The sequence below is a fragment of the Agelaius tricolor genome, unplaced genomic scaffold (assembly GCF_023055355.1).
Source record: "Agelaius tricolor isolate 1412-34295 unplaced genomic scaffold, bAgeTri1.0.p SCAF_9, whole genome shotgun sequence".
NCBI classification, from domain to species: domain Eukaryota; kingdom Metazoa; phylum Chordata; class Aves; order Passeriformes; family Icteridae; genus Agelaius; species Agelaius tricolor.
Window position 1 is genome coordinate 26,064,199 of NW_027269269.1, and position 25,539 is coordinate 26,089,737.

The 25,539-nt window shown below is 44.1% G+C and overlaps 1 protein-coding gene across 3 annotated transcripts in view; it reads left to right on the top strand.

Annotated features, from left to right (window-relative positions):
- Window positions 1-25,539, top strand: part of LSAMP (limbic system associated membrane protein) — a 990,094-nt gene that overhangs the window by 874,104 nt on the left and 90,451 nt on the right. For all 3 annotated transcript variants that reach the window (XM_071433325.1, XM_071433324.1, XM_071433326.1), the window contains one exon: window positions 3,677-3,802. In XM_071433325.1, coding sequence (XP_071289426.1) covers window positions 3,677-3,802 — 126 coding nt within the window. The remainder of the gene's footprint in view (window positions 1-3,676; window positions 3,803-25,539) is intronic.

Sequence of the window (25,539 nt, forward strand, 5' to 3'; positions counted from 1 at the left end):
GTTTCTCCTGAAGTAAAAAGCTGTTAGTCAAATTATGAAAATGCCTGTAAGTGCTGTTGAGCTGTAGTATTTGCCCTGCTGTGGGGCTGCAGCTTGTGGGTTTGCCCCTGCTAATGGTTTGGAGAGACCAGTCACAAAAGAATTTTCCACTTGAGGGTCAACAGGAGATGGCTGGGCAAATGGAGGCTGTGACACCCAGGAGATTCTGGTCCCGGGAGGTTTTATTCTCAGCAATCCTTCTTTCAGCAGTCTGGGACCTGTGAAAACATAATACAACCCACACAAGGGGAAAAATAATAAGGTCAAAGCTTCTCATTTTAAGGTTGTCCTAAAAAGGTGTGTGCAAAGTAATGACAAGTGCCAAGGAGGCAATGCTAACTGTTGCTGGTGCTGACAGTTCTGGCATTTTAACATGCTGGCTTGACGCCCTGAAAATTAAAAGTCTCTGACTTTTTATCTGAGTGAAATTATTGTCCACTGGCTTTGGATTCTAAACAGATGAAGCCAAGCCAGGTTTTAAATTTAGAGGGAAATTATTTCCTGCCCTATTCCTCCTTGTCTTAGCCTTTCCTTGCCTTCTGACTGAGGTGCCAGCTGAAAGGAACCAGCCATTATATTCCTAACAGGATTTCAGTCTTGGATGTCCTTTTCACCCTCATCTGAAAAAGTGGCAAGACAGATATGACCATCTGGACACATGCTCTTCCTCTTGGGCATTCAGTAGGCATGGTCAAAACTGCTTGTACTGGCTGAGTTTACTTGATCCTCTGTAAAGTAAAATGTCTTGACGGCTTTGGAGAACGGCAGTTTATACATGTCCCAGCTGGAGCTCTGCTGCTGCCATGTCGTGGCTTTTGCTGCTCTTTCCTCAGCCATTTTGGCTGGCATTGCACCATTCTACTAGGACTTCACACTGGCCCACAGCTTCACCTGCTAGTCCTGCTTTAGTCCTTGGTTTGTTGCATGGCTTTTTTTCCTTACGCAAATGTTAACACCTTGAGGTTATGTTCATATTCCCAAAATGTGGTATAGCCACTGGTTTTAGTCCTGGGCTCTACTTACCCAGTGAGCACCATGGATAAATTGTGCTCCAAAGTCACTGTCCTTGTGTCCCCTGACAGAACACCTGGGCCACAACTTTTGCAAAAATAGCAGCCTCTGATGTTCTTTCCCAGACTAAGCCCCTTTGTCCTCTCCTGTATATGTTGGTCTTCTATCAGGTCTGAGGTGGCCCTCCAAGTTGCTTTGTTCTCAGTAAGTAAGAGTAGTACTTTGGATTTTGGCACCAGAACTTTCAGGGCTCTGCCAGCCTGCAGATCTGCTAGCTGGAGCACTGAGCAGGTCTGTCCTGAGCCATAGGACAGGATGTTCCCCTCATCCACTGGAAAAGAAAGGAAGGGAGTTTTCTGTATCTCCAGGGATAAGTTTCCATCCCCTCTCTGAGGAGCCCTTTTTGAAAGTAAAAGCTTTTCCCTTATTTTCAGTCAGAATTTTCCCTACATTGCAGCTCATGTTAGCTGCTTTTCAGTGTTCACTGCGCACCTCTGAGAAAAGCCTGCCTCTGTCTTTTCTGCACATTCCCACTCACTATTTTTAGAGAGCAATAAGATCTCCCTCAGCCTTCTCTTCTTCAGACTGAACAGACCCATCTCTCTTAGGTTCTTCCCATCTTGGGAGCCTTCCAGTGGACTTGCTCCAGTGTGTCTATGGCCTTCTTGTTCTGGGGAGCCTGAAATTGATCTAGTACCTGAGATGCTGTCTAATAGGCACCATGTAAAGGGTTTTAGATGCTTCCTTCCACTTGGGGGGTTATACTCTTGCTAATACAACAGAGGACGTTTGGTCTTTGCTGCAAGGGCATACTGCTAACTCATGCTGAACCTGAAGGACCCCCACGTGTCACTGCTTGAGCCTAGAACTTTTTCCCTTCCAGAAAACAATGTGGTTGGTCCCTAAAGAGGGACTGTTATTGTGAGGTTTATTCTACCTGTCTAACACAGTATTGCATCTTCTTAATCAAGTAATTGGTAACAACCATCAAGGAACAAGAGTGATGCTGTGATATCTCTGATCCTTACATCTGAGCTAGTTCACCATTCAGAGCTGGGTACATGCCAGCCACTGCTTTGCAATTCTATTTCCTCTTTGCAATTCTATTTCCTCCTTTCCCAACTGTCTTTATTAGAGAGCCTGTATCTGAGTTACATGCTAGTCCTGAGCTGTCTCACCCCAGCTCCATCATCCCAATGGTTTTTCACACACATTCCTCTGCGAATCTGTGTGAACATCAGATTCCTGCTGGTTTTCCACCATGATGCTTGCACTGGTGCACAGGCATTTGAGGTGGGCCCCCAGCTGTCCTGCTTTCACAAGGCATGCAAAAGCCTTCCCCATTGTGTTGCCCCTGGCTGCTCCCTCACTGCCCTCTGCATTGTCACTTCTCCACAGGTCACAACAATCCTTCCCCAGTGCCCCTGGCTTCAATCCCTCCTTGCCTGGCTGAGTGAGCCTGTTGGAAAATAGATGTCTGCCTCACTTTACTCTACAGTACCCTTCGTTCATGGGGGTGACATGGCCATAGATACTCAAACGTTGTCCTTGAGTTTGGGGCCAACAGAGAGGGGCTAATGAGCTGTGGGTTGTAAACAACATTCCTGTGAATCCAGCAACACAGCTGGAAGTAGTGAGTTGCTCTCTTCAGGCTTCATTTCCTTTTCCCCACCTAGCTTATAGGCAGTGTTGCCTCAAAAGGACCATCAGCCACTCCTGCCAGGCAGGAGGAAGGGGAAGCTGCTGTCTGTTTACTCTGTGGTAAGCAAACCAGAAAATTATGTTGTTTCATTCCTCGCTACGCACAAATTTGGAAGCTGAAAATATATTAAAAAAAAAACTAGAGGATTCCTTTTTAGTGAAAATCCCTCACCACCTGACATGGGGTGTGAAGCATGGAAGCAAGACATGGGTGTGAGAGAGGAAAGACTGCAGCAGCTGGCACAGTCCACACCTGGAAGTGCCTCTTCAGGTCCCAATTCATGGTCGCTCTGGTGCCATGACACAAACTCAGCTTGGAAAGTTTTTAAGGATCTTGAATGTCCATGTCATGGGTGATCTTGTGAATCTTAAAGATTCTACTGTGCCTTTGGTGCTCTGCCATGGGTGGTGCAGTCATTCAGAGACTGCCTACTGCAGGTAGTCCATGGGGGATCCCTCTTGGCTGAAAGGTGTCACAGAAACCAATAACTAATTCACCCTTTGAGTCAGTGCTTTGAAGCCTGGCATCCTGCAGGAGGATGCAGAACTCCATCTGGGACTCCCCAGAGTGTAAGAATTAGCTGGGATGATACTTGGAGCCTGCTGATCCCTTCCACACAGCCTTGAGGTAGGCAGGCAGGTCCTGAGAAGTCATTTTATGAAGACCTCCAAACTTGTGCAAACACAAAGCATTGCAGTTGCAGCAAAGGCTGTTTCTAGCTGTAGACCCTTGAAATACAAACTACACACCAGTACATACTACTCTGATGTAATTTCAGAAACCCAGCTAGTAGTGAGAGGGGTGCAGCCTGTGAGGTGAGTTTGTGGCTGCCTCTGGTTAATAGGTAGGTAATTGATTAAGCCAGGCAAGCTGCCCTCCATAATTCTGCTTATAACAAGGTCAAACTTTCTTTTGTCTTCACAGTTCCACCAAAGATCTCCAATATCTCCTCGGACATCACCGTGAATGAGGGCAGCAATGTGACCCTGGTTTGCATGGCAAATGGGCGTCCTGAGCCTGTCATCACCTGGAGGCATCTCACTCCCACAGGTAAGAAATCCAACTGGATTCAATTTGTGAACTGTACAGTAGTTCCCTTCTCTTCCAGCATCAAAGAAAATTTCAGTAGCAATATAGGCAGCTATAGAAAAGTGGCAAGAATCTTAAATGTACTTCAAGCTTGTTTTGAAGAATGAATTCCCAGGCACAATAACCAAGTTTTCCAAGTGAACAAATGAAATTACTTCAATAGATGCTCTGCAGAATTGGACCTGTAATTCTATTTAGCTTAGGTCTTCATCTAGTTGTCCCAATCTCTACTGCTGGTAATGCACAGCACAGTGGTGGAGATGAAATGCTGCTGGTGCTAGACTGAGGGAAAAGGATTTTTGTTGAGACACTGCATAAAAGAGGTTCTTTCTGAAAACCATGGTATTTGCTTCCTACTGATTTGCCTTAAAAGGGAGAGGCAAACAGTGGCCCAGTTTATTTCATACCGCTCTCCACTTTGGCAGACAGCCAAAAGTCCTGTGTCTTCTGAGGTGACTAAAGAAGGCAATTGATCTTCAAGGTGAGTGAAGAGCAGGATGGTAACAGAATAATGGAGAACTCACCATCTTTGTTCTGCTGTCTGACTGTGCCCTCCATGCTCAAGGATGTGGCAAGGTTGGGAGGAGAATGTCTTTTTAGTAGCCAGACTCTGTGGGGTTAGCAGCTTGGGTTGCAAGGAAACCTTCAACCCCTAAAGATTTAACAGTAGGATGAATACAAGAGGTAGGTTTCTATCCTTCTGTATCATGTCCTTGGAGGAGAGAAAAACTTTTATCTGATTTCTTTTCCTATCAGATATTCTTTTATCTAAAATGCATGGGAAAATCATTGATTAGCCCCATATGAACGATCTTCTGTGGTACTCTCATATATATAAAGGGTTAAAGAGGATTTGAGGAAGGCAAAGAACAAACATTCTGCATGTGCTACAGATAGTCCAGCTTTCTATTGCAGTTCAACAGCCAGAAAAGGGGAGAAAAGTGAGCCAGAAAGTGTTGCAGAAAGAAAGTTGGAGAGAGAAAGGTAGAATGACACATTGGAACAGAGCTTAATCTAAGGGCTACATCCAGAACCCCCTGGATTTGGAGCCTGTGGTTGAGATTGGGGTTACTTAAATTTCCTGCCTTGTGTCTTCAGCCAAAACAAAGTTCTCCTGAGCTTTCATGTATATGAAAGCTAGATATGCAGTCTGTATTTCTGGCCCATTTCTTGCAATACCAAGAGAAAAAAGATGGGGAAAGCCTGCCAAGAAGAGGTGAGAGCAGGGCTGATTAGGGGAACACTAGTCATCTGTGGTATTATCATCACATCCTGACTTTCCTCTTCTGGTTTGTTTGTTGTTTTTTTTTTTTTTTCAAAATTAAGTATGACTGTGCCATTTACATTCTTAGGAGAAGAGAACTTATTTTTTTTCATCTTTAATTATGTATATAGAATCTTCTGGCTCTGGTATTTCTGTTCTTAAGGTTTACTTCATATCAAATCTTCCATATTACTGCTGCATCAGTCTTTTCAGTTCTCTTTTTTGTATCCAACTAAAAGATACTCCCTAGTTACTCTGTGAGCACAGCCTAACACTGAATTAAGCGCATTAAATCTTCATGAAATCTAAGATCTGGTACACATGAGATGCTTTCTTCAGAGCAGTGAGAAGATTCTTGTCCTGACTCATCGTTTTGGCTGTTGCTGCTTTGTGGGAGTTGTTTTTTTGTTGTTTTTTTTTTTTATTTGTACCACCTATTTCACTGTATCAGACACAGAATTTTTTTTTCTCCTTTTTTACAAAAGTCTCCACAGAACAAATCCTCACTCTGGCTATCCCCTCTAGTTAGCAACAGAATTGAAGAATCCCATCCCTACTCTGACCGTGGGGACAGTTTTCTTGGCTCTGTTGTTCAGTTTTCCAGCAGGTCCCTTCACATTTTTTCTCCCATGCTGTGTGTCTCAGAGGTGTTGCCTTGTTAGCATCCCTCAGCACCATCTCACTGACTCCTTTCCAATCCCTCCTCAGTCCTCCTCCCTACAGTGAAGCCTGCCAAGCACCTCCTGTGTAACAAACTAGAGGTTATGATGAAGGGCAGGCAGTCCTCAGTCTGTCACCTCCATGTGTTACTGATTGTGGTTCTTTCTTTTTCCCCATCTGAACCCATCTGCTGTCTTTTACAGATACAGAGGAACTGCTTTCAGGCAGACATCAGATCTTTGAGCAGGATAAAGCCCAGTAAAACACTTGTCTCAAAATGGAAGACAGAAGGGCTTCTTTTAAATGTTTTCCTTGAGGTTGACAATTAATATAAATTCCAAATCCCTTCCAGAGCTGCTGCTGTTGAAAACGTGTCTTATCTTGGAATCTCCCTTTTCCAGAACTGCAAGGCATTTTGGCTCCATTTATGCGAGTTTTGAAGCCATCTGCTATGCATCAAAGAGCTATTTTAGATCATTGTAAAGGTTTCTAAAATATATCCCTCTCCTTCAATGTTTTTCATAGTTAAACTTGAGACTGAAGAACTGGAATAAAGAGTTATTGAGCTTGTGTGGGAGATTTTGAATGGCCAGGTAGTGGAATTAAACCCGTATCAGGGGGTGAGAGGGCCAAATTACATTTTTCTTTGTGCACTCTCCTCCAGGAGTTCATTAGCAACTTTGTCTGCTGTTTCTTTCATTCATTGACTTCATTAATAGAGTTTTTTGGCTAATTACTTGAGTTAGGACCACAGAAATTATTGAATTCTTGTTGGCTGGGAAGTGGAAGATACAAATGCAAAGGGAAGGCAATGTTGGTACTTAGGCAGAGAAGGTAGGGATGCATGTGATAGTTCATTTAAATGCTGCAATCATAGCTTAGTTATCTGCCTATCTGGGAAGCTAAAAAATTGATTTATAAATTGCTGTGTTGCTTCCTGTTCTGGTTGTTCAGTGAGCAGTTGAACCAGACATTTTTCTCACTTCAACTATAAGTCTTGATCCCCTCAAGCAGCCCACAGGAAAAAACCTCTCCTAACCCTGTGAGAAAGCTAAAGTGTGACTGAGGTTGATGACTGTAGCACTGGCACCTGGGAGGAAGGCAGGTAAGGGGAAAAATACTTTAATAATTCAATGGCAAAAAGACAATACAGATCAGCTTTAATTTGATGAAACCGGAATGACATTCCTTGGAATGATGCAAGTCCTTGCTCTCCTCTTACATTCCTCTTCAGATGATTGGCAGATTGTATTTTGACAGAGCAGGTGGAGAGAGTCACTGAGACCCTTTTCTTTTTCACCTGAGAGGCCAACATTGGCAACCTGGTCTGAGTAGTTGTGGATTTAACAAGCATTGTCTGGGAGCACAAACAGCTTCATTAGCTCTTCTCCTCCGGCCAGCAGAGCTCTTTTCTGGGATCACTGACCTGCACCTTCCAGCAGCAGGCCAGCAGGTCCCTCCCTGCACATAGTCTGATCCCTTTTCTGTGATTCAGGACACAGCTGCAGGCTTGTTAAGTCTGCCATACCTGATGACATTTGCCACCCTGGTTTGTGATGGTAAGCCATGGCAAAGACCATAAAACTGAAGATCTGAACTGGATTTGTCAGAAAACTGTGATGTGTTCATTTAGAGTGGGGGTGAGTATTGATGGTGTCCTATGCAGTCTGCATGAATTAGCAGTTGCCAGCATTAGGAATACTTCACTAGGGAACACTCCATAGTCTCATCTCTTGAAAGGGATAAAACCCAGTTTCTTTGTACCAAGAGTGGGTGGTACCCTATTGTTTTATTCTCCTTAATATTAGCTCATTAACCTGCCTAATCCATGCCCCACAAAGGTATAGATTATTTTTTTTCACTGAATGCAATAACCTCAAATATCCCATAGCTGCACCACATCCTGGACAAAGTCCTGACCAAGGACCATTTATCACTTATCGCACTTACATGATCTGTGAGGGATACCACAGGCAGCCTACCCATCTGTGGGTGCTCTGTTTTCCCTGTACCTTGCACCAGGATAACAACTAACATAGCCAAAAAAAGACTCCAGTGAAATAGTTCAGAGATGGTAGCCAATGCCTGCTTTCAAGCCCATCTTAGTTTTTCTTCGCGTCTCTACTGACTTATGTTTATTCAGGCTAATGTGTCTTCTCCCTGCCTGCAAGCTGCTGAGATCACAGTCCAGAGTATAATTTATCATTTCTCATCTCTATGTCTTATTCAGAGTCAAGATAGGTGCCTGGTTGACTGAAAAAGAGCTTTCTGGGAAGAAGAAAAATTAATGTACATTCGTATCCTTACCAATGAACTCTCAAGGGAAGCCCTAAAGAGTGGCCTCTTGTGAATCGGGTTTGCAGCAATACAAACATGGGCAGTTGTTGCAAGGTCTCTGGATTACCAGAGATCTCACTGCTAATCCTTTTGCTGTGCATGGGCAGGCAAATGCAAAAGAAAAAGCCATCTCCTGTCCTGAGAAGCTTGTACTTGAGAGCTCACAAGAGCAGTACCATTTGTGTTTCTGCTTCTTTGCCACAAAGCAGAGTGATTGAAACCTTCCCAAGGGCCTTGCTTGTGGGTGCTCTGGTGAGTGCCTTTAGCACCCATGCTGATGGCAGCCTGAGAGCTGGTGACAGGGAGACAAAGCTATATTGACTAAAGTTGAATTGAGTTACCAGCTGAGGAACAAGCTTCCCTTTTCCTAGAGAAGCTACAGAATATGAAACCTGTATAAAACACTAGGTATCCCATTATGGATCCAACTTCTTGGCCTCAGCCCACCAAGGCCACTTGATGGAGAAGAAAACACTCTTCCAAATTCCACCTGACAGTCTAAAGAAACCCACTTTGGCTCAGAAAAAGAGCTTAGTTATTACAGTGGTAATCACAGCATAAGAAGGACCAGTCTAGTGCAAAGCAGATAAGTATTGATTGCAACACCCAAGTTTCATGTCACAGCATAAAATGAAAGGAGATGAGAAGGCTTGTCAAATATGCCAGTCTGATTCTCCCTAGAGGGTGCTAGAAATTCACATTGAGTCTTAGGGAATTTACCGTAGCCTGGGAAGTTTAGGAGGGATAGAGAATACAGAACTGTGCCGGCATGCCCTGTGTAATTGAGATGGTATACATATAATATGTTTATAAACAGCTGTAGAACTCATTGCCATGGAAAGTTATTTAAAGATGAGAACTTGGCAAGACTCAACCAGCTTGTGTATTCCTGAGGATAATGTGAACAAATCTGGATATTCTTGTTATTCACAATAAAAATATTGAAAAGGATGTTAAACTTCATGCTTTGGGGCTCAGAGATCAGGATAAGACCTAAAATGAAAGAGACAGATTATCTCACACCCCCGCTCACTTGTGTATTTTCCTTCAGTGCATGCCAGTCTCCTGATAGAGCTGAGCATTGAAGCAAGAGGAGACAGAGAGCTTTCTGAAGGCATGAGTTAAGAAGGCCATATTGGTCACAATGGGCAAGTTCACTCATTATGTCCTGTGTTAGCTTGCTTTTCATTGCTGCCTAAGTCCAAAGCCTTGTTGCTTCACTTAGTATTGCACAGGGAAACCCAGTTGATGCCCAAAGAAAGTAACAAGCAGAAAACCCTCAGCCAGAGTCACCACAAGTCAGCCCTGTGGTCAGTAGGTAGCAGTGGGAAACAGATTTTCTGGTTATCTAAAGCATTTGTATTTAGGCCATCTTTCTGCTGCTCTCCTAAAACCTTAGTAAAACAGTTGTACAGGAAAGCAGCCTTGTTTTGGGAAGCATGGGGTGGAGTTTTTTTTGTTTGGATTTGATGGGGGTTTTGTGGCATTACTGTGCCAGTTCTTATTTCACAACCTTCCTCCCATGAAACTGTCTCAGGAAACTTGAGGTTTACAAGATGTTTGTTTAACAAAACTGAGGCAACTGATGATTTTTTAAACAGATCTCCTTTTCCTCTTTTTTTTTTTTTCCTTCTTTCATGTTCAAAATACTTTCTGGTAAAACATCTTCCACAGAGACCTTGCACTTTACCTCTTATACACTCCCAGTTTGTTTTAGCACACTTTCTGAGATGTCTTTTTCTCTCTATTTAGTCTTCATCTTATCCAATATGTAGGGGAAAAAAAAAAAAAAGGAAGAGGATGCTGGCTCATAAAGAGCCTGGGAAACAAGCCAAACTTTCAACTTTTTCAGGTCTTCTCCAGAAGGCATCTAAAGTTGTTTCAACCTCTATTTGCTTCCCACTAACACTTGTTCCACATTTCTTATATTTTTAGAGGACTGTTTTTCCTAGGGCCCACAAGCTAGATCCACATTGCCTCCTTCCTCACCTGTAACAGACTTAAGTTGTGATGGTTCTCTCTCCTCAGCACACTTTATCTTCTTTCTTCTATGCCCAGCAACACATGCACTGCACAGGGATCCTTCCTCTTGTAATCACCTTGCAATAATGCCCCATTCAGTTCCTGTGGACTGTGATGCTGTTTCAGTACAAACACAGTTTTTGAATTAAATGTTCACTTTTTTAACAGCTTTGATTTCTCTCTACTGTCCCAGGGCAGAGAGGGAGAGCAAGGCTTCATGAGTATTTTGGCATTTCTGGGGAAATAGACAAATAAAGCTGTTGTGAGGAGGAAACTTACCCTGCTGCCTACAGCAATGGTTGGAGAGGAACATGTGGAGTCTTCTGGTCAGTGCTTGTCTGCTCCACCTCTGGCAAGCTTGTCTGTGCTGCTGGCAAGATGTGGCAGTTCTGTACCAATTTAGTTGCCTTCCTGCCACATAAAAATGATAAAAATGTTGCTCCTTGCAGCAAGTTGGAGTCTGGTAGAGTTGCCTCCTTTTTATCTTCTCCCAGATGGGTACCAATTCTAGTTGGTCATGCTGTTAACGTCTTTTCCATGGCATTTTAAAGGCTGAGCTGAATTGTGCCCATATGAAAACTTTCCTCCACCTACAGAAAAGCAGCATTTTTCTAGTTCACTGCATGCTGTAATATTACTGTCTTTGCAGTGCTGTGCCTCCACCCTCAAGCTTAGTGATACTCAGTGGGGACACTCCTGTTTAGCTGGGGCTTCCAGGAACAGCTAGCTGCTTTTCCTCCCCCACCTCCATGAGCCAGTCTTGAAGGATCCCAGAGGGCTTAGATGTGGGAGTGAAAACTGAGCACCCCAGAAGATGAGTATCCAAAACCTCCCATAATTAATGATGACAGGAAAAGGAATTGCCACGTGCTTTGACAAAAAGGATAGCAACAGCAGCCTAATGAACTTTCCATTTCTCCATCATTCCTACCCATTCCACAGACCCATTAAAATCAAGGGACTTTTTTGTCTTGACTAGGACAGAAAGAGGAGAGGTCTCCTAGGCCTGCCCTGCTGAGACTGGTAGATGCAGCCCATCTGGCTGCCTTTCCTACCAGCCTTCCTCATTCTCCAAACACCATTTAGCACTCAGGTAGTCAACTGCAGTAAAATAGAGTATCTGAAGAGAAGGTTACTGAGTGCAGGACACTGATGAGGTGTGGATCTGTGTGTTGCTGTGTCTCCCTCTAGTGATCTGAACTCACAAGTCTGCTTTGGGTCCTTTGTGCCTGGAGCTGCTGGTTGGAGGACAGAGATTCCCTGGGTTCATCAGAATAAAAGGTGAATATTTTAGGACTGGGTCCCATTCCCCCTGCCATCCGGAGGTCATATTCCCCATTGGCAGCTCTGTGTTTGCAGCTGTAGTTCACATCTGGAAATTTAAATGTGCTTGTAAAGATACAGAGAGGTTGACTGTGAATTAAAGAGAGAAAAAATTCATAGCATGTTAAATGGAATAGTTTCAATTCAAACATCCTTAAGAAAGCTAGCCTTAAGAAGAAAATGAGGAGGCTGCAATTTTTTTCCCTTGTAGCTGTAATCTATAAGTGGTTTCACTTAAGGCAAGCATATTTTTCACTCTCTCTTCACAGCAGGAGAGAGAAACGCTAATAAAAAGGGAAAGTTAAGGTAGTAGCTTATGCTTGGTCCATGCTTTCTTCTTTTTTTTTTTTTCATTTAAAGGGAGAGACCACCATTTTGTTATTATGCTGTTATGTGACTACAACTGATCTCAGTGGCTGCATTGACTTCAGTGCATGATATATTCTGCACTGGAGCCAGATCTAGTGTCTCATCTCAGGACCATGGTGAGCATGGATGACAGCATCTATTGCAGCACACAGGTCCTGCCAGGACAGGATATCTGGAGAGAGTTTCCCTCCAGACAGCCCCAAAGCCTTCACCCCTTCAAGCATCTCTGGCACAATTATCCTACTGTCTCTTGCCTCTGTCTCCACCCCTACACCAATCCCAATCATGAAGCTGCTTATATGTTCCAGCTCTAGTGACAGCTGGAAAATAGTGTGAGAGAGAAGAGCAGGGTGTAGGGAGAAGCGAATTATTTGCTAGAGTCTCCTGCATATGTAGATAACCTAGGGCAAAGAGAAAGCCAGCTTTAGGGGCAAGATATCCTGAAACTGCTTCAGCAAGGTCAGGTGTCACTCAGCCTCCTGCAGTGTGGAGCTTTTCTCCCAGGCCTGAATACAGTTGTAGTGGAAGTGGGAGTCTCCCAGCTGAAGGCACTGAGCTATTTTGGTAACGCCAGGCTGTGACAGACCCTGGTGTTGTGAACACTTGTGCTCTGTTTGCTTCGTCAGCCTCCCTTCTGAGCCTTTCAGAAATATGTCTTCACAACATCCCTCCCTTTCCTGTCTGAAGAAAAGTGTGAGAGACTGGAAACATGATTCAGGGGGTTATTTTTTTCTTAGGAGGTGCACATACAAAAGTATTGTTCTTATTTCTTCTTCATATCCTCTTTTCTTTCGGAACAGCACCTGAAAAATACGAGTCTTCTGATGTACTCTGTATTTTTTCATGCACTGGCTGAACAAATCATCCTTTCTCATACACTCCTAGTGAGTGCCCACCGCAGTGTTACAGCAGCAGAAGAGCAAAGCAGAGCGGCTGGGAGGGGATGGGGAGTGCAGGCCCATCCAGGGGAGCAAGAGCTCTGGTCTGATGCAGCCTTTGAATTTCACACCCCATTTGGAGTGACTCAAGCCATTGGAAAGACGAGCATATCCTGCCAAAGGATCAGTACAATCTGCAAGGTAGAAAAGTAATGCAGGTATTGATGGTCTGGAAAAGGCAGTGATCATGGGAGATTTCAGTTGTGTTGGCTGAGGGCAGTGGCAGATTGGAAGGGTCATGAAATGAGGACAGGACCATTTTATAGCACTATATAGCACATTCAAAGAGCCCACCCCTTGTCTGGGCTGGTATCCCAGAAAAGACACCAGTGGGAGATGAGTTTGCTGCAGTCTGGGGAAGGCAAAAGCAGAGCAGTGCAGTCTCCCAGGGGCTCCTCAGGCTCCTCATGAGTGCCTGTGGGTCACTGCCCTGTTGCATGTGCCTGGCTGAGAACTGCTGGCAGGATCATCCTAATTACGAGCACTGTAATGGTGGCCATATGTCACTGACACCCTCCTTACCTGCTGTGCAGCCTGTAGATTTGTAAAAGCTGCATGAGTATGCAGGTGCACACTGCCGCATGCATTATTTGTGAGCACTTGACTGTGTGTTTATTCGTGTTCACCATGCTGCTGTCTGTCCATGCAGTTTGCTGCACAGATAAGCTTTTTCATGTTTACCTGCCTTATCCACCAACCTCAAAGGCTTTCATTTCCTTTAAGATAGAATTGTGAAACATAGCAGTAAGCATGAAAACTAAGAGCAGAGTACTTGCCATGGTTCTGTACACCTGTCCTAACCCTGGCTGTACATGCTAAACTACAGCTGCATGACAGGGTCAACGATTTAGTATTTTTAGAGTCAATCATGATAGGTGACAAAATTTCAGAAGTTCCCCAAACTACAGAAGCTCAGGTCAGACTCCAAACTCTTCCACTCCAGCCTCTCTCTGACATGCTCACTTTTATCTACTGCATTTATCTCTGCTGTACTTGGGCATCTTCCAAGCAAATAAATAATTGGATCCTGCTTCTGTCTCCCCTTCTGCCCAAGGGACTTAAAGTTAATTTGTGCTGACTGTTGGGCTTTGGGTATGTGGTGGGTTGACCTTGGCTGGATGCCAGACATCCACCAAGCCGCTCTATTGCTCCACCTCCTCAGGAGGATGGTGCACAGGAAAAAAATAAGATGGAAAAAACTTGTGGGTCAAGATAAAGGCAGTTTGAGAAAGCAAAAGCAAAGGCCACTTACAGAAGCAAAGGAAAACAAAATATTTATTTTTACCCTCTAATTGTCACCAGCAGGCAATCTTCAGCCCCTTCTCAGGAAGCTGGGCTTTAGTACATGTAATGGTTTCTTCAAAAGACAAACATCATAGTAATGAATGCCCCCACCCCTTTCTCTTGGCTTTTATTGCTGGGAAAATGCCTAATGGTATGAATTGTTCCTTTGGTCAGTTTGGGTCAGATGTCCTGGCTGTGTCCCCTTCCAAGATCTCACTCATCCTCAGCCAACTGGTGAGGGGGAAATGTTGAGACAGCCTTGATGCTGTGCCAGCACCCCTCAGCAGTACAAAATACCAGTGTGTTATCAACACCTTTCTAGTTCCCAGTGCAAAGCACAGCACTCTGAGGTCTGCTGTTGGGGAAATAAACTCCATCTCAGCCAAACCCACTACAGGGGAGAGGCTGCTGTGACAGAATGAACTCGGGGTACATATAGGTACGTGGTCCTTGTGCTGTGAAATTCAGTGACCCCATTTCCCATGGGGAGATCTGCAACCATTTGACTGCTATGAGGAGGATTCCTTGTGGCTCTTGGGAGCTCTCCAGGGGATGGCACTGGTAAACCCATGTTCCCTAGATATTTCTTCAGCAAGCTCCACCTCTGATGCCTGGAGCTGCCTGTACCATAGCTTGAGTGAAATACAGACCCATGGAGAGGGAAGTCACTCCTTGCAAGAGGCTGGGATGGGTCTTGGAGTCCACACACAGAGCAGAGCCTATAAGGGACTTGGGAACAAAGAAAATTCACATTTGCCGTGCAGCATCTCCTGCATGAGACCCAGGGAAGAGGAGGGAAGGAGACTGTTAACTTGAACAGACAAAAGTAATTAGAGGACTAAAATAATAGATTAATGAGCAGGCAGTGTCAGGGGAACTTATTAATTATCAGTAGAGGATTTCCTTCAGTGTGCAGCCTGGCCGAGGGCATACAAGATAGCAACTAAAACTCAAGTCCCATTTAAGGGAGTTGCTAAGGAATTAGCAGCACTGGGTGTCTGGAGAGCGATAGCAGAGGTTGACTTAAATGCTTCCTTTGAATCTTGTGTTCTGTGTGGCTCAGGTAATGGCTGGGGATGAGGGGGATCTGGGAAACACTAGATTGTATCTAACCAATGTTAATAATGGCTCAATAAAAATGCTCTGATAAGAACACATTAAAGTTGCACCGTTAAGCACTCACAAGCCTGGTAAGGTTAGATTTAAGGTTACAGATGCAACCTTAACTCTTCTCCTGCTGAGTGTACCTTAGCAGGCAGCCTCTAATTAAGGGGCATTGGGCTATTGCTCAAGTAATATATCATAACATCAGATAATGCTCTCTTTGGCTTCGGACAGGTGCACACAGTGTCTCATAATATTGTAGGTTTGTAAGTGTGTGCCTGATTAAAAAAAGTCCATTTTAATTGTGGCACTGAGCATACTGCATTAGTTGTACTGCAACAAAGCTTGGTGGTTTAGAACATGAGGTCCAGTTAGACTGTTCAGATGCAGGGCAATCCACCGCCCGTTCTCTCAAGTCAACATTTCACATGTTAGAAAGCTGTAGTCATGGAAGATGTTGACATCAGTTGTGTTGAAAATGGAGCTTTCCTTTTTAAGGACTGATTTCTGCTCATTTATCTCAACATATTGTGGGGTTTTTTGCCTTTCTGAAGCATTCAGGCTGTTCACATGGTGAGGTAGTACTCTGTCCCATCAGACTGTACCACAAAATAATGCCTTTCATCTATCACCGAGGAGGTAGCTGTTCATATATCAGCATGTTTTCCATTTAACATTCCTACATTTACAACTGCAATTCTCGTTGCATGTACTAAGGTTGTGATATAATGGGAAAAAGATAAAATTTAAAGGGCAAATTTGTTCTTGGAGAGCATTGCAGAAGTGAATGGATTCAGTGGTTTTAAACCAGACATCATAGGTCTAACATCCTTGCTTAACAGCAATGCTGAGTTGTTAGCCTGCCCATTGAACACAAAGTTCTTTGAGGAGAAGCCATCCCTTCTGCTGTGTAAGTCCTTGAGCAAAAAACCTCTGTCCTTCCCTGCATACCCTTACTGCAGCAGCCCAAGATTTCTCAGAAGTCAACGTCCATGCATTCGGCAAACGTGATCTGCAGCACTCCTGTTATCCCCCTGCTATCCCACTGCTTCTCCTTGCAGCTCTGTAAGGAGGCCTGCTTTGGTTGCATTTGGAGCAAATAGCCAGCATTGTTGGACTATGAGGTTTTTCAAATCTGTTGGGCATCATGTGAGCTGGGGTGCAGATTTGCATGTGAGTTTGAGAGCATCTAAAGCAGTTCAGATGCCCTGAGCTTTATTTATTGCATTTTGGATCGCTATCTAAAGAACAGATGGGGATGGCAAAGGCAAGGGCAGCAATTTTAGCAGCAGCTAGAGATCTGTAGATATTTTTAAAGGTTTCCAAATGTGTTTTGTCTGTCCTCAGCAAGACACAATTGCGTTGTGAGAGCTGTCCCTTAGAGGCCGGTGCAGGCTGGTCAGAGTGGAGCAGACGCTCATCAAGAGTGTTACGTGTGAAAAAGAAAGGTCACATAAGCCCAGGTGGCCTTCAGGAGACAGGCTGGATGGCCATGGGAGGAAAAGATCTTATGTGCAAGTATGAGAGAACAGCTGTGAGGAGGAAAGGTAGGGAATTTCATAGAAAGTCCATAGTATGGTGAAATATGCTGATTAATTTCCACAGACCTGCACAGATCTGAAGTGAGCTAAAAATTTCCTTGCTCGGAGACTTTGGGGATCACTGAGCAGAGTTTGTTTAAAAGAAATGAGCTTCATCTGAGAGGTTTTGCAACTTGTGCTAATGAGAGTCTGTCTGTCAAACTTAAGTGGCATCAAGTGGCCCAGAACAAGGGCTCTTGGGTGTTAAATGGTTCCTACCAAATACCAAGCCCATTATCACGATTGGCTGTTGTAGCCCTCTAAACGGCAAAAGTGATTAAATTGGTCATTATGAAACACTAAAGATGCATAATTATGAAAAATAAGGTTTGAGTAAGAGATTTCAGCTCACTCACTGCTTTGTATCTCAAGAAAGAATCAATGTAGAAATGTTTTGAAAGCATCCAAGGGTTGCCCCTTGTCTGGTTTTCTCCTGACAGTCTGGAAATTATGAATGTGTTTGGAAGTTAAGGTATTTTTCCAGTCTCTAGGCAGATATAAAAGCTGGAGACTGAATGTCCCAAGTTCCCCCCTCTGCATGAATGTGTTTCATTGTCCAGTCTCTCCCCTCTCTTTGCTAAGGTGAGGTCCAGTGCACAACTTCCCTTGCTCACCCTGGCACATCAAGCACTCTTGCCTTTTCTGGGAGGGAGAGAGGGATTTAAATTCTCAAAGTGTCAAGCTCAGGCAGTGCTGCTGGCATGGGCATAGGTATGTTTTCTTCTCCTAGGGAATCCTCAACTGTTCCAGAGTGCTCTTCTCCTTGCCATGGAGAGAGGCTTTCTAGGAGGCAGTTTAACAAAGGTGTGTTGCAAAAACGGAGTGTTAGGCTTTGGTCACTGTGAATATTCAGTGCAGAGGACTGATGGAACTCAATTGATGGATTGATGGACTCAGTATTGATGGAACTCTCTACAGATGGGCAAGGGAGTTGAACTAAGAGTTGCAGAGCTGTCACACATTGTTGACCATAGGGTGTTGTAGTGGTGCTGCTTCAGAGCACCCTTCAAATGTTGTTCTCCAATTAAAAGGCTGGAATAGCACCAGGCACAGAGCAGAATGTAAGCACAGGGGTTCTCTGGCACAGCTCAATCTATCCAGACTTCCTAAAGTTCTGATGTTCCTGGTTTGCACAGACCTTCAGCAGGAATAGATTATTTATTCATTTTACTGTCTTTTTAGTTCTCTCCCTCTTTACTGCCACCCAACCCTAGAAGAGTTTTATAGCCTCTTTAGAAAGAGTAATAGTGGTTCTGAGTTATGTACAGCCCCTGGGGCCCTCTGTTCTCCTTGGGCTGCTGCTTCTCACCAGGTGTGCAGTTGCTGAGCCACCGAGCCAAGTGCTTGTTTCTCTTGTCGAAACTAAGTGGTCACTGGGGATGTGCTGATATTTACATTCCATTATTCCTGTATGAGATATGTAATGGACTAGGAGATCACACCCAAAACTCTTCTGACCATTCATCTCCTTCATCTGTCTGTCTCTGCTCACCTTCCTTCCTCATGTGACAGCTGATGTTGAGTATCTTTCAGGAACTTGATTTGTTTGTAGATCAAATGCTTTTAAAAATGATCAGACATTGCTTGGCATCAGAGTGTGTCATTTTAAGCTGTAGTTGCTTTTAAGAAAATACTCTCTGCGTGTCATTTATGGCATTATTCATATCCCAGAAGACAAGTAATGTCATCTGCATATCAATGTGAGGTTGTGCGGGCCAGTAGTCTGCTGGTTTGCCATATAAAGTTGTGTTTTCCTCAGTACTCCTGTGGCTGCCATAGTCAAAATAAAATGTACCGTGTCTTAAATGGAAAGCCAGCTATCTCTGCTTTTTGAAGGGGCTGCATTCTTCACAGAGATAGAGTTGTAACACTCCTCTTGGCACCTACCTGTGCCTCCAAACCTACTGCTACTCAGCCAAATCTGACCTGTCTAAAAAACTACTTGAGTTAATTTAAACAGAGTGAGATGCATCCTGAAAAGTTTCGGATCACTCTTGAGGTGCTGATAAGAGGACAAGTTGTGAAAATGATTTGATTTCAATCCTTAGATGTTTTAAGTCTTTTTCTAATTTTTTTCACAGCTTCTTGCAATTTACACAAACTTGCTGGCTTAAATCCACAGTTGTACAGGAAAAGATTATTCTCTGTAAGGGTGAATGTTTCCATGAATTCTGTTTATGGGAATGCAGAAGAATTTTGTTATTGCAGATCTCTTTCAGAAAACACAGTGACCACTATGAAGTTCTTTGCTCACACAGTAGCTTGTAGGCCTTTTTAAAAATGTCTACATTTAAATTTCTCTGAAATCATGAATAAATTTGTCTAAATTTCCCATGCTATTGGCCTAGCTTATGCTAAGTAGTAAGAGGGTTGTGGTTGTCATTGTCTATGAATTTGACACTATGGGTGTTTGTATCAGGACCTAGCTCACTTGAGGATTAGGTTGTCTCAGTGAAAACACTTCTTTGCAGAAAAAAAAAAAAAATAGCCCAGATGCCTTGAAGGCCTTAATTTGTGTTCAGGGACCAGTTTTTCACAAAGTTATGTACTAGAGAGCTTGCAGGAAAGAATGAGTCAAAAACTGATCTGGATTTCACATGTGGGACATTTTCCCTGCATATTTCATCTTATCATTTGGCCTGTAAGCCCCAACTGCAGGTTAATCAGTTGCTCTTGACAAGGATGGCTTGGATGACAAAAAGTGTGTGTGTGGAAAACTCAGGTTTTTAACCAAAGAGATTTTTGTATCATTTGGAAAGGCCTCAAGACTTCCTCAAAGTTTACAGCCTTCATGGCCAGCATTTCAGTGTATGGGAGTTGTACCTAGTGAGGGAAACTGCATGTTTTCACCCCCAAATTGAATATAATATTGGCAAACATTGCCCTGTGACTGTGGTCCGACTGATATTTGCTGTCATTTTGCTGAACTTTATCACATCACTCCATTTTGCAATTCCTGTTTTAATCTCGTGGTTATACAATGTCAATAAATCTAGGTGGGAATGTTGCAAATTCCTGTTTCCACCTGTCAAACCCTAGCTTGGAAATTCAATTTTAAGGTTGTAAATAGAATCCACTTGGACTTGTCTTCACATTGCTGTGGCAAATGGTGTGCATTGCCTTTATGATGCTGGAAATAGCTTCACAAGGAGACAGCCTTGTTCTGGAGAGCTGGCCAGGAGAGACTTTTTGAAAGTGACTTTAAATATAAGAGTACCATCAAAATACTAATGACAGCAAAGGCTATTAGTTTAGCTAGATAGTCTGCAAACTCAAAGACCCCCCCTCCTAGCTCTTGTTTGGTAGACATCAACCTAGCAGAGGAATAGCAGACTTACCCCTCTGTTACTTGGCTGTTCCCTCTCTGACCATTTGTAATGTATGCTTTCTTCTCTCCAGAATTCCCCATGTCAGGAAAAGAAAATGGAGAAAGGAACCCTTGTCGATAGCTCTTCCATCAAAGCCTGCCTCATTTATATGCAGGCAATAACTAAATGATGCCTGTGGGGAAAGGCAACAGAGACAGGCCTGGTTGAGCAGTTTTAAGCAATCCTTTCCCATATGCATTTTTCAAGTGTTCTGAAGGCCGTTTTAAAAGGTAACTTTACTTTAAATTCCTGGACTTGCAGGAGTGTGAAGAAGCAGGATTATTAAAACCATGCAGCCCCCTTAAGTATCTGAAAGAGAGTGCAGCTTGTACTGAGGTGTTGCACAGGAAGATAAGAACATTTGCTGCCTCAAGATGCTGTTCCCTAAATGGGTCTGGCAGTCTCCAAAGCATTTGTCCTATAAATGTGGTGCTCGGGACAGGAATATAGCTGGAACCTCTTCTCTTGCCAGGAGCTGGAAACTTTGGGGCTATGAGAGTGAAGGAGCAATAATTGTCAAAGAGCTTGGAGCAGATGCCCATGGGGGAAAGAAGGCTTTGCTGCAGGATGCCTGTCTCAAGGAGGAGCCCCACACGTGGTGATTCACAATCAGCATCCTCAAGAATGAGGCTCCCTCTGCTTCTGCTTTCTTAGGTCATTAAATAAGCACTGCTCTGGCACTTGTCTTTTCTCCTCATATCAACATCAGAAACCAATATTCATAGCCTCTAACATCCTTTCCCCCGCTCAGTGCTGGCAGCTGTTCTCTCACCCCCTTCCTGCACTTGAGATACCTGCTGCAGTAATGGGATCCTCCTGCAAGCTCTTTAATTGAAAGGAATTTCTGTCTGGCCTGAAGATGTCAGGAGGCTGATGGAGACGTGTCTCTATAAAATGAGGCTTGATCTACAGTGCAACAGGCAGCGTCTGGATCACTGAGAATCCTTCACACTCGCTGGCTTCATCCAGCTTTTGGAGGCTGGGGGGGCGTTAATTAAGGTGCGTCTGTCAGGGTGTGGGTGCTGGAGACCCCTCTGGCTCAGCTGCCAGCTCTCCCTCTGTAGCTCAGCCTGCGAGATGCCATTGCTTCCTTTCCACATGGTGCGTCCCCTTGCCTGCTGTGCCACTTCCATTTCTGATTCCCATCAATTTGAAACAGAGCCCTGCTGACCCTGCTGACCGCTGCTCATACATCTCCCGGCATGGTTAATAATAATGGCCTCTGTGGGAAATGATGGGCTGAGACAGGGGAAGGACATAATGATGCTCTCGCTGGGGGTAGGCAGAAAGAGGAAAGTGAAGTGACAAGCAGCTAAACAGCAAGAGAGGGGTATGATGATAAAAACAAACAAACCTGCAAACGTCTAAAACTCCACAGCGATGGCATTCCTGAAACAAATGGGGAGAGACAAGCTTGAGTCCCTAAGGGAGAGAAGAGGGGGAAAAAAGAGAGAGAGAGAGGAAAGCGAGCAGAGAATCAGCCAATAATTGAAATGGCATCATGGAAAAAAAGAACTGGAAAGCACAGACAGGCTTGGAATTGGCAGGTGGCAAAGAAAGAGGATGAAAGACAGAGAAAGAACATGGAGGAAGGAAGATGTGGATGTAGGGAGTGAAACAGGAGAGTGGAGGGGATGGCTATAAGGACTTAACAAAGGAAAATAGGCAAAAAACAGGAGGTGGAGGAGCATAGAGGGGAAGGGAGGGGAGAGACCCATACATTGACAGAGGAAGAAAAGCAGAAGGGTACCGAATCAGGGTAGAGAAAGAAGAGAAAACAAGCTATTTGGGCTTAGAAAGAGGGAGGAAAGGAGAAAGAAGTGGAAGAAGGAGTTAAAGAGCAAGTTGAAAAGCCCCAGATCTGTGCCAATAAAGCTCACCAGAGACACAAAAACGAGGGTTTGGAAACCTGATGACGCCTGATTTTGCAAGGCTTCATCAGTCCCCATCAGCTGCTTGGAATCCCAGTGTAAATTCCAGGGAAGTGTATTTCATTTTTGAGTAAGCAGAGTTTGATTTTGATGGAAAAGTTTTTGGCCCAGCACTGCAGCCCCTCCACCCATGGCAGACAGCAAGCAGATTTTTTGTGGATATTACCATAGCAATAGAGTGACCCCAGCAAGGAAAGCAGCAGGCATCTCTTGGTTGGGCAGAGCAGCCACTTCCCTGCTCAATGTTTGCTGGGTAATTGTCCCTAGTGCCTGATGCTGTGGCAGAAGAATGTTTCTTTCTGTTGGTAAAGCAGATCAGTGCTGACATCATGCACTGTCAGAGATGTTGCTCTGATGTGCAAACAGTTGCTTCTGCCCTTGGCGCTTATCAATAACCAATTATGTGTTCATCTGTGTTTCCTGGCTCACAATTTTTTTACCTCCACACAGAGGAAATCAGAGAAGATGGTTAAATTTCCTCTCCATAATTTCTGTCCCTCAGCTGTGGCTGGGAGGAAGCTGAGTGAGCTTGTTGGAACAGCACTGCCTTTGCTGTGCTGCAGGGAGGTTAGCCAGAGCACAGGGGTGAGCTGTGGCTGCTCAGGCAGAAGTGTGTGGGCAGATCTTTGGCAGGATTCACCACTCTTCTTAGGAACTGAAGGCTGCTTTGCAAGCAGTCTTCTGTGGTCCTTCACTGAAACACTGGCACTCGTGTCCTGGGTTCTGTGCTCACAGCTGGCTCTGCCCTTCTGTGTGACACTGCATAAGCCAAGGATCTTTATGAGCACCCTTTTCTCTTCCCCAAAATAAATGTTTCCATCAGACATGAGAATTTTAGATTTAATGTATTTCTAAGGCACTTATGGTTTTTTGATGAGATGGAACAGATAGGCATTTATAGTGAGCACAAAAATAGAATCATAGAATCATCAAGATTGGAAGAGACCTTTTAAGATCATGAAGCCCAGCCATCCACCCAGTACTACCATTGTATCTACACCAGTAGGTATACCAGTAAACCACATCACCTATTGCCAGATCCAGGCACCTCCAGGGATGATGACTCCACCACCTTCCTAGGCAACCTTTTCCAATCTCTAACCACTCTAACAGTGGTTTGTTTTGGTATTTTTTCCTAATGTCTCATTTTTCCCTGTCTCAGTTTAAGGCCATTTCCACTGATGCTCTTACTGCAGGCATGGTGGAAGAGACCAGCCCCCACCTGTCTACAGCCTCCTTTCAGGCAGCTGCAGAGAGGGATAGGGTGCCCCCTGAGCCTCTTCTTCTCAAGACTAAACAAACCCAGCTCCCTCAGCTACTCCTCATAAGATGTCTTCTAAGCCTTTCACAAGTGTTCCTGACCTTCACTGAACATGCTCCAGCACCCCAATGTCTTTTTTAAGGGGAGGGGCCCAAAACTGAAAGCAATGGTTTAGTTTGGGGTCACAGGTGCAAATGCATGTAAAAATACAAAATTTGCTTACTTCAGGTCTTCCATTGGTCAAATTGAGGCACAAGAACAAGTCTGAAAAGCAACAAGAAAAACAGAAAAACAGAAAAAAAAGTATTTTTAAAAGATCTGCATCAATATTCATGGAACTATTTTTCGTTGCTACCCTTTTTCACAGCTTTTTTTTCCAACTCCTTAGAAACCACTCTTATCCCTCCCATCTTTGCCATTTCAGCTTCCACCTCTCTCATGCAGTGCTCAAATAAGCTCATTATTTTTTTCTTTTCTGGAAAAGATGAGACTCGTTAGTATCAAATACAAGTGGTTGTGGCACAGAGAAAAAGAGGAACCTGGGTGAGCCTCCTGGCTGGCATTCAGATGCAGAGATTTGGTTTTCAATTAGATAATGCTCTCTGAAAACAGGACTGCTGGAGCACATGGGACAATATTGACTGAAGCACAAACCAATTCAGTGGGTGACCTTCATGCTCTTGCTGTGTAGCCAGTGAGGATGGCTGGCGTGTAAATGCCACCCTATCGGTATTCATTCCGTGTGACTTGTAACCAACCCGCAGCAGGGAATGGATGAAAGGCAGCATTCAGGTATGTAATGTGATTATCAGGTGATACATCAGACTGTGATTCCACAAAGCCAAAGGGTCAACAGGACTGGAAAATGTATTTTGCAGCTTCTGGGAAGATGAATTTTTTTAAAGATTATAGTGTCCTCAGTATAAAATGAATAAATAAGTACCTCAAATAAAGAGATATTGTGTAACATAGTTCCCACCTCTCCTCAGCTGACCAGCAGGCTTCCAGTGAGACTGCTAACTGTGTAGACACCATTGTTCATATTTAATCTGGTTTGTGTTTGCACGTATGAAATGAGAGCAAAGTTCTGGCCTCTTCACCATTTGGGGCATAGAGGAATTGGGGGGTCCATACCCCTTAGCACTTTGAGATGATGGCCTCCCTCACTGAGATCTCAAGATACTCTCCTGTTGGCAGTCACTGTGTCTGGACTCCCAGGGGTAAAGGCAGGGCTGCCAGTCTGTCTGTCAGTCCGGGCTCCTCTCACTAGCATGCCTAGGGGAGGTTTTGTGCTGGGCATTTACATCCTTACCAGCCTGCCAAAGGTTCAAGTCAAATCACCTTTGCCTTACAGAATAATGTACTTTTTCTCAGCAGTCAGCCTTTACTTGACCTTTGACTGGATGACCTGACTTCCTCACATATAGGAGGATGAGAATGGAGACTGTTATTACAACTGGCTGAAGTTGTGCTGATTAAAGTTTTAGCAAAACACACTCAACTGTTTGCTCCAGAGAGACTACAGCTGTGGTAATGCAATAAATCATTAACATCAACCTATTAAAATGGGTTCCCAGGCATTCACACTGCTTCTGCTGAACTCTGGTGTGAGGAATAGCCTATGATGCCAATTCCTGTCTCAAAAATCATCTGTGTGATCTCACCAGTACCATTGTTCAGGCTGCTTGAGAAAAACCAACAGGTTCAAAAAGGGGGAGGCAACAACAGACACAGACAGAAGGTTTCTGGTTTGTAAATGGACACAGATGCCCAAAAAAAGCTGGGAGCCATTATCACAAGGCACCCAGAATAGCTTTTGCTGCAGTCAGTGAGAGCAGCTTTTAAGACAGACACTTTCTTTTCTCACAGCTCAAAGAGCAAATAACAAAAAGAAGTAAACCTCAGAGCAGAGAAATGACCTCTGAATTTTCTCAGGGAAAAAAAAAAGGATCTCTTGAACTGAAAAAAAGACGTCGCTGAGCTTTGTGAAGAAATACTCCTTCCATTGAGGGAAAAAAGGAAATGTGATAAGATTTTGCTGTAGCTAAATTTTAAGGCTAGAAAGGATCATCTAGTTTGGTTTCACATGTAGCACAGTCCAGGAGGCTCTGGCATGGCAATTTCTGTATCAAGCCCAAAACATACATTGGAAGAACATCCCATCATTCACAAGGGTGTAGGTGGCACCACTGTGGCCTGTGCATGCTCTCCTCTCAAGAGACTCCACTAATCCTGGCATCCCAAAGGCCTTCTGCCC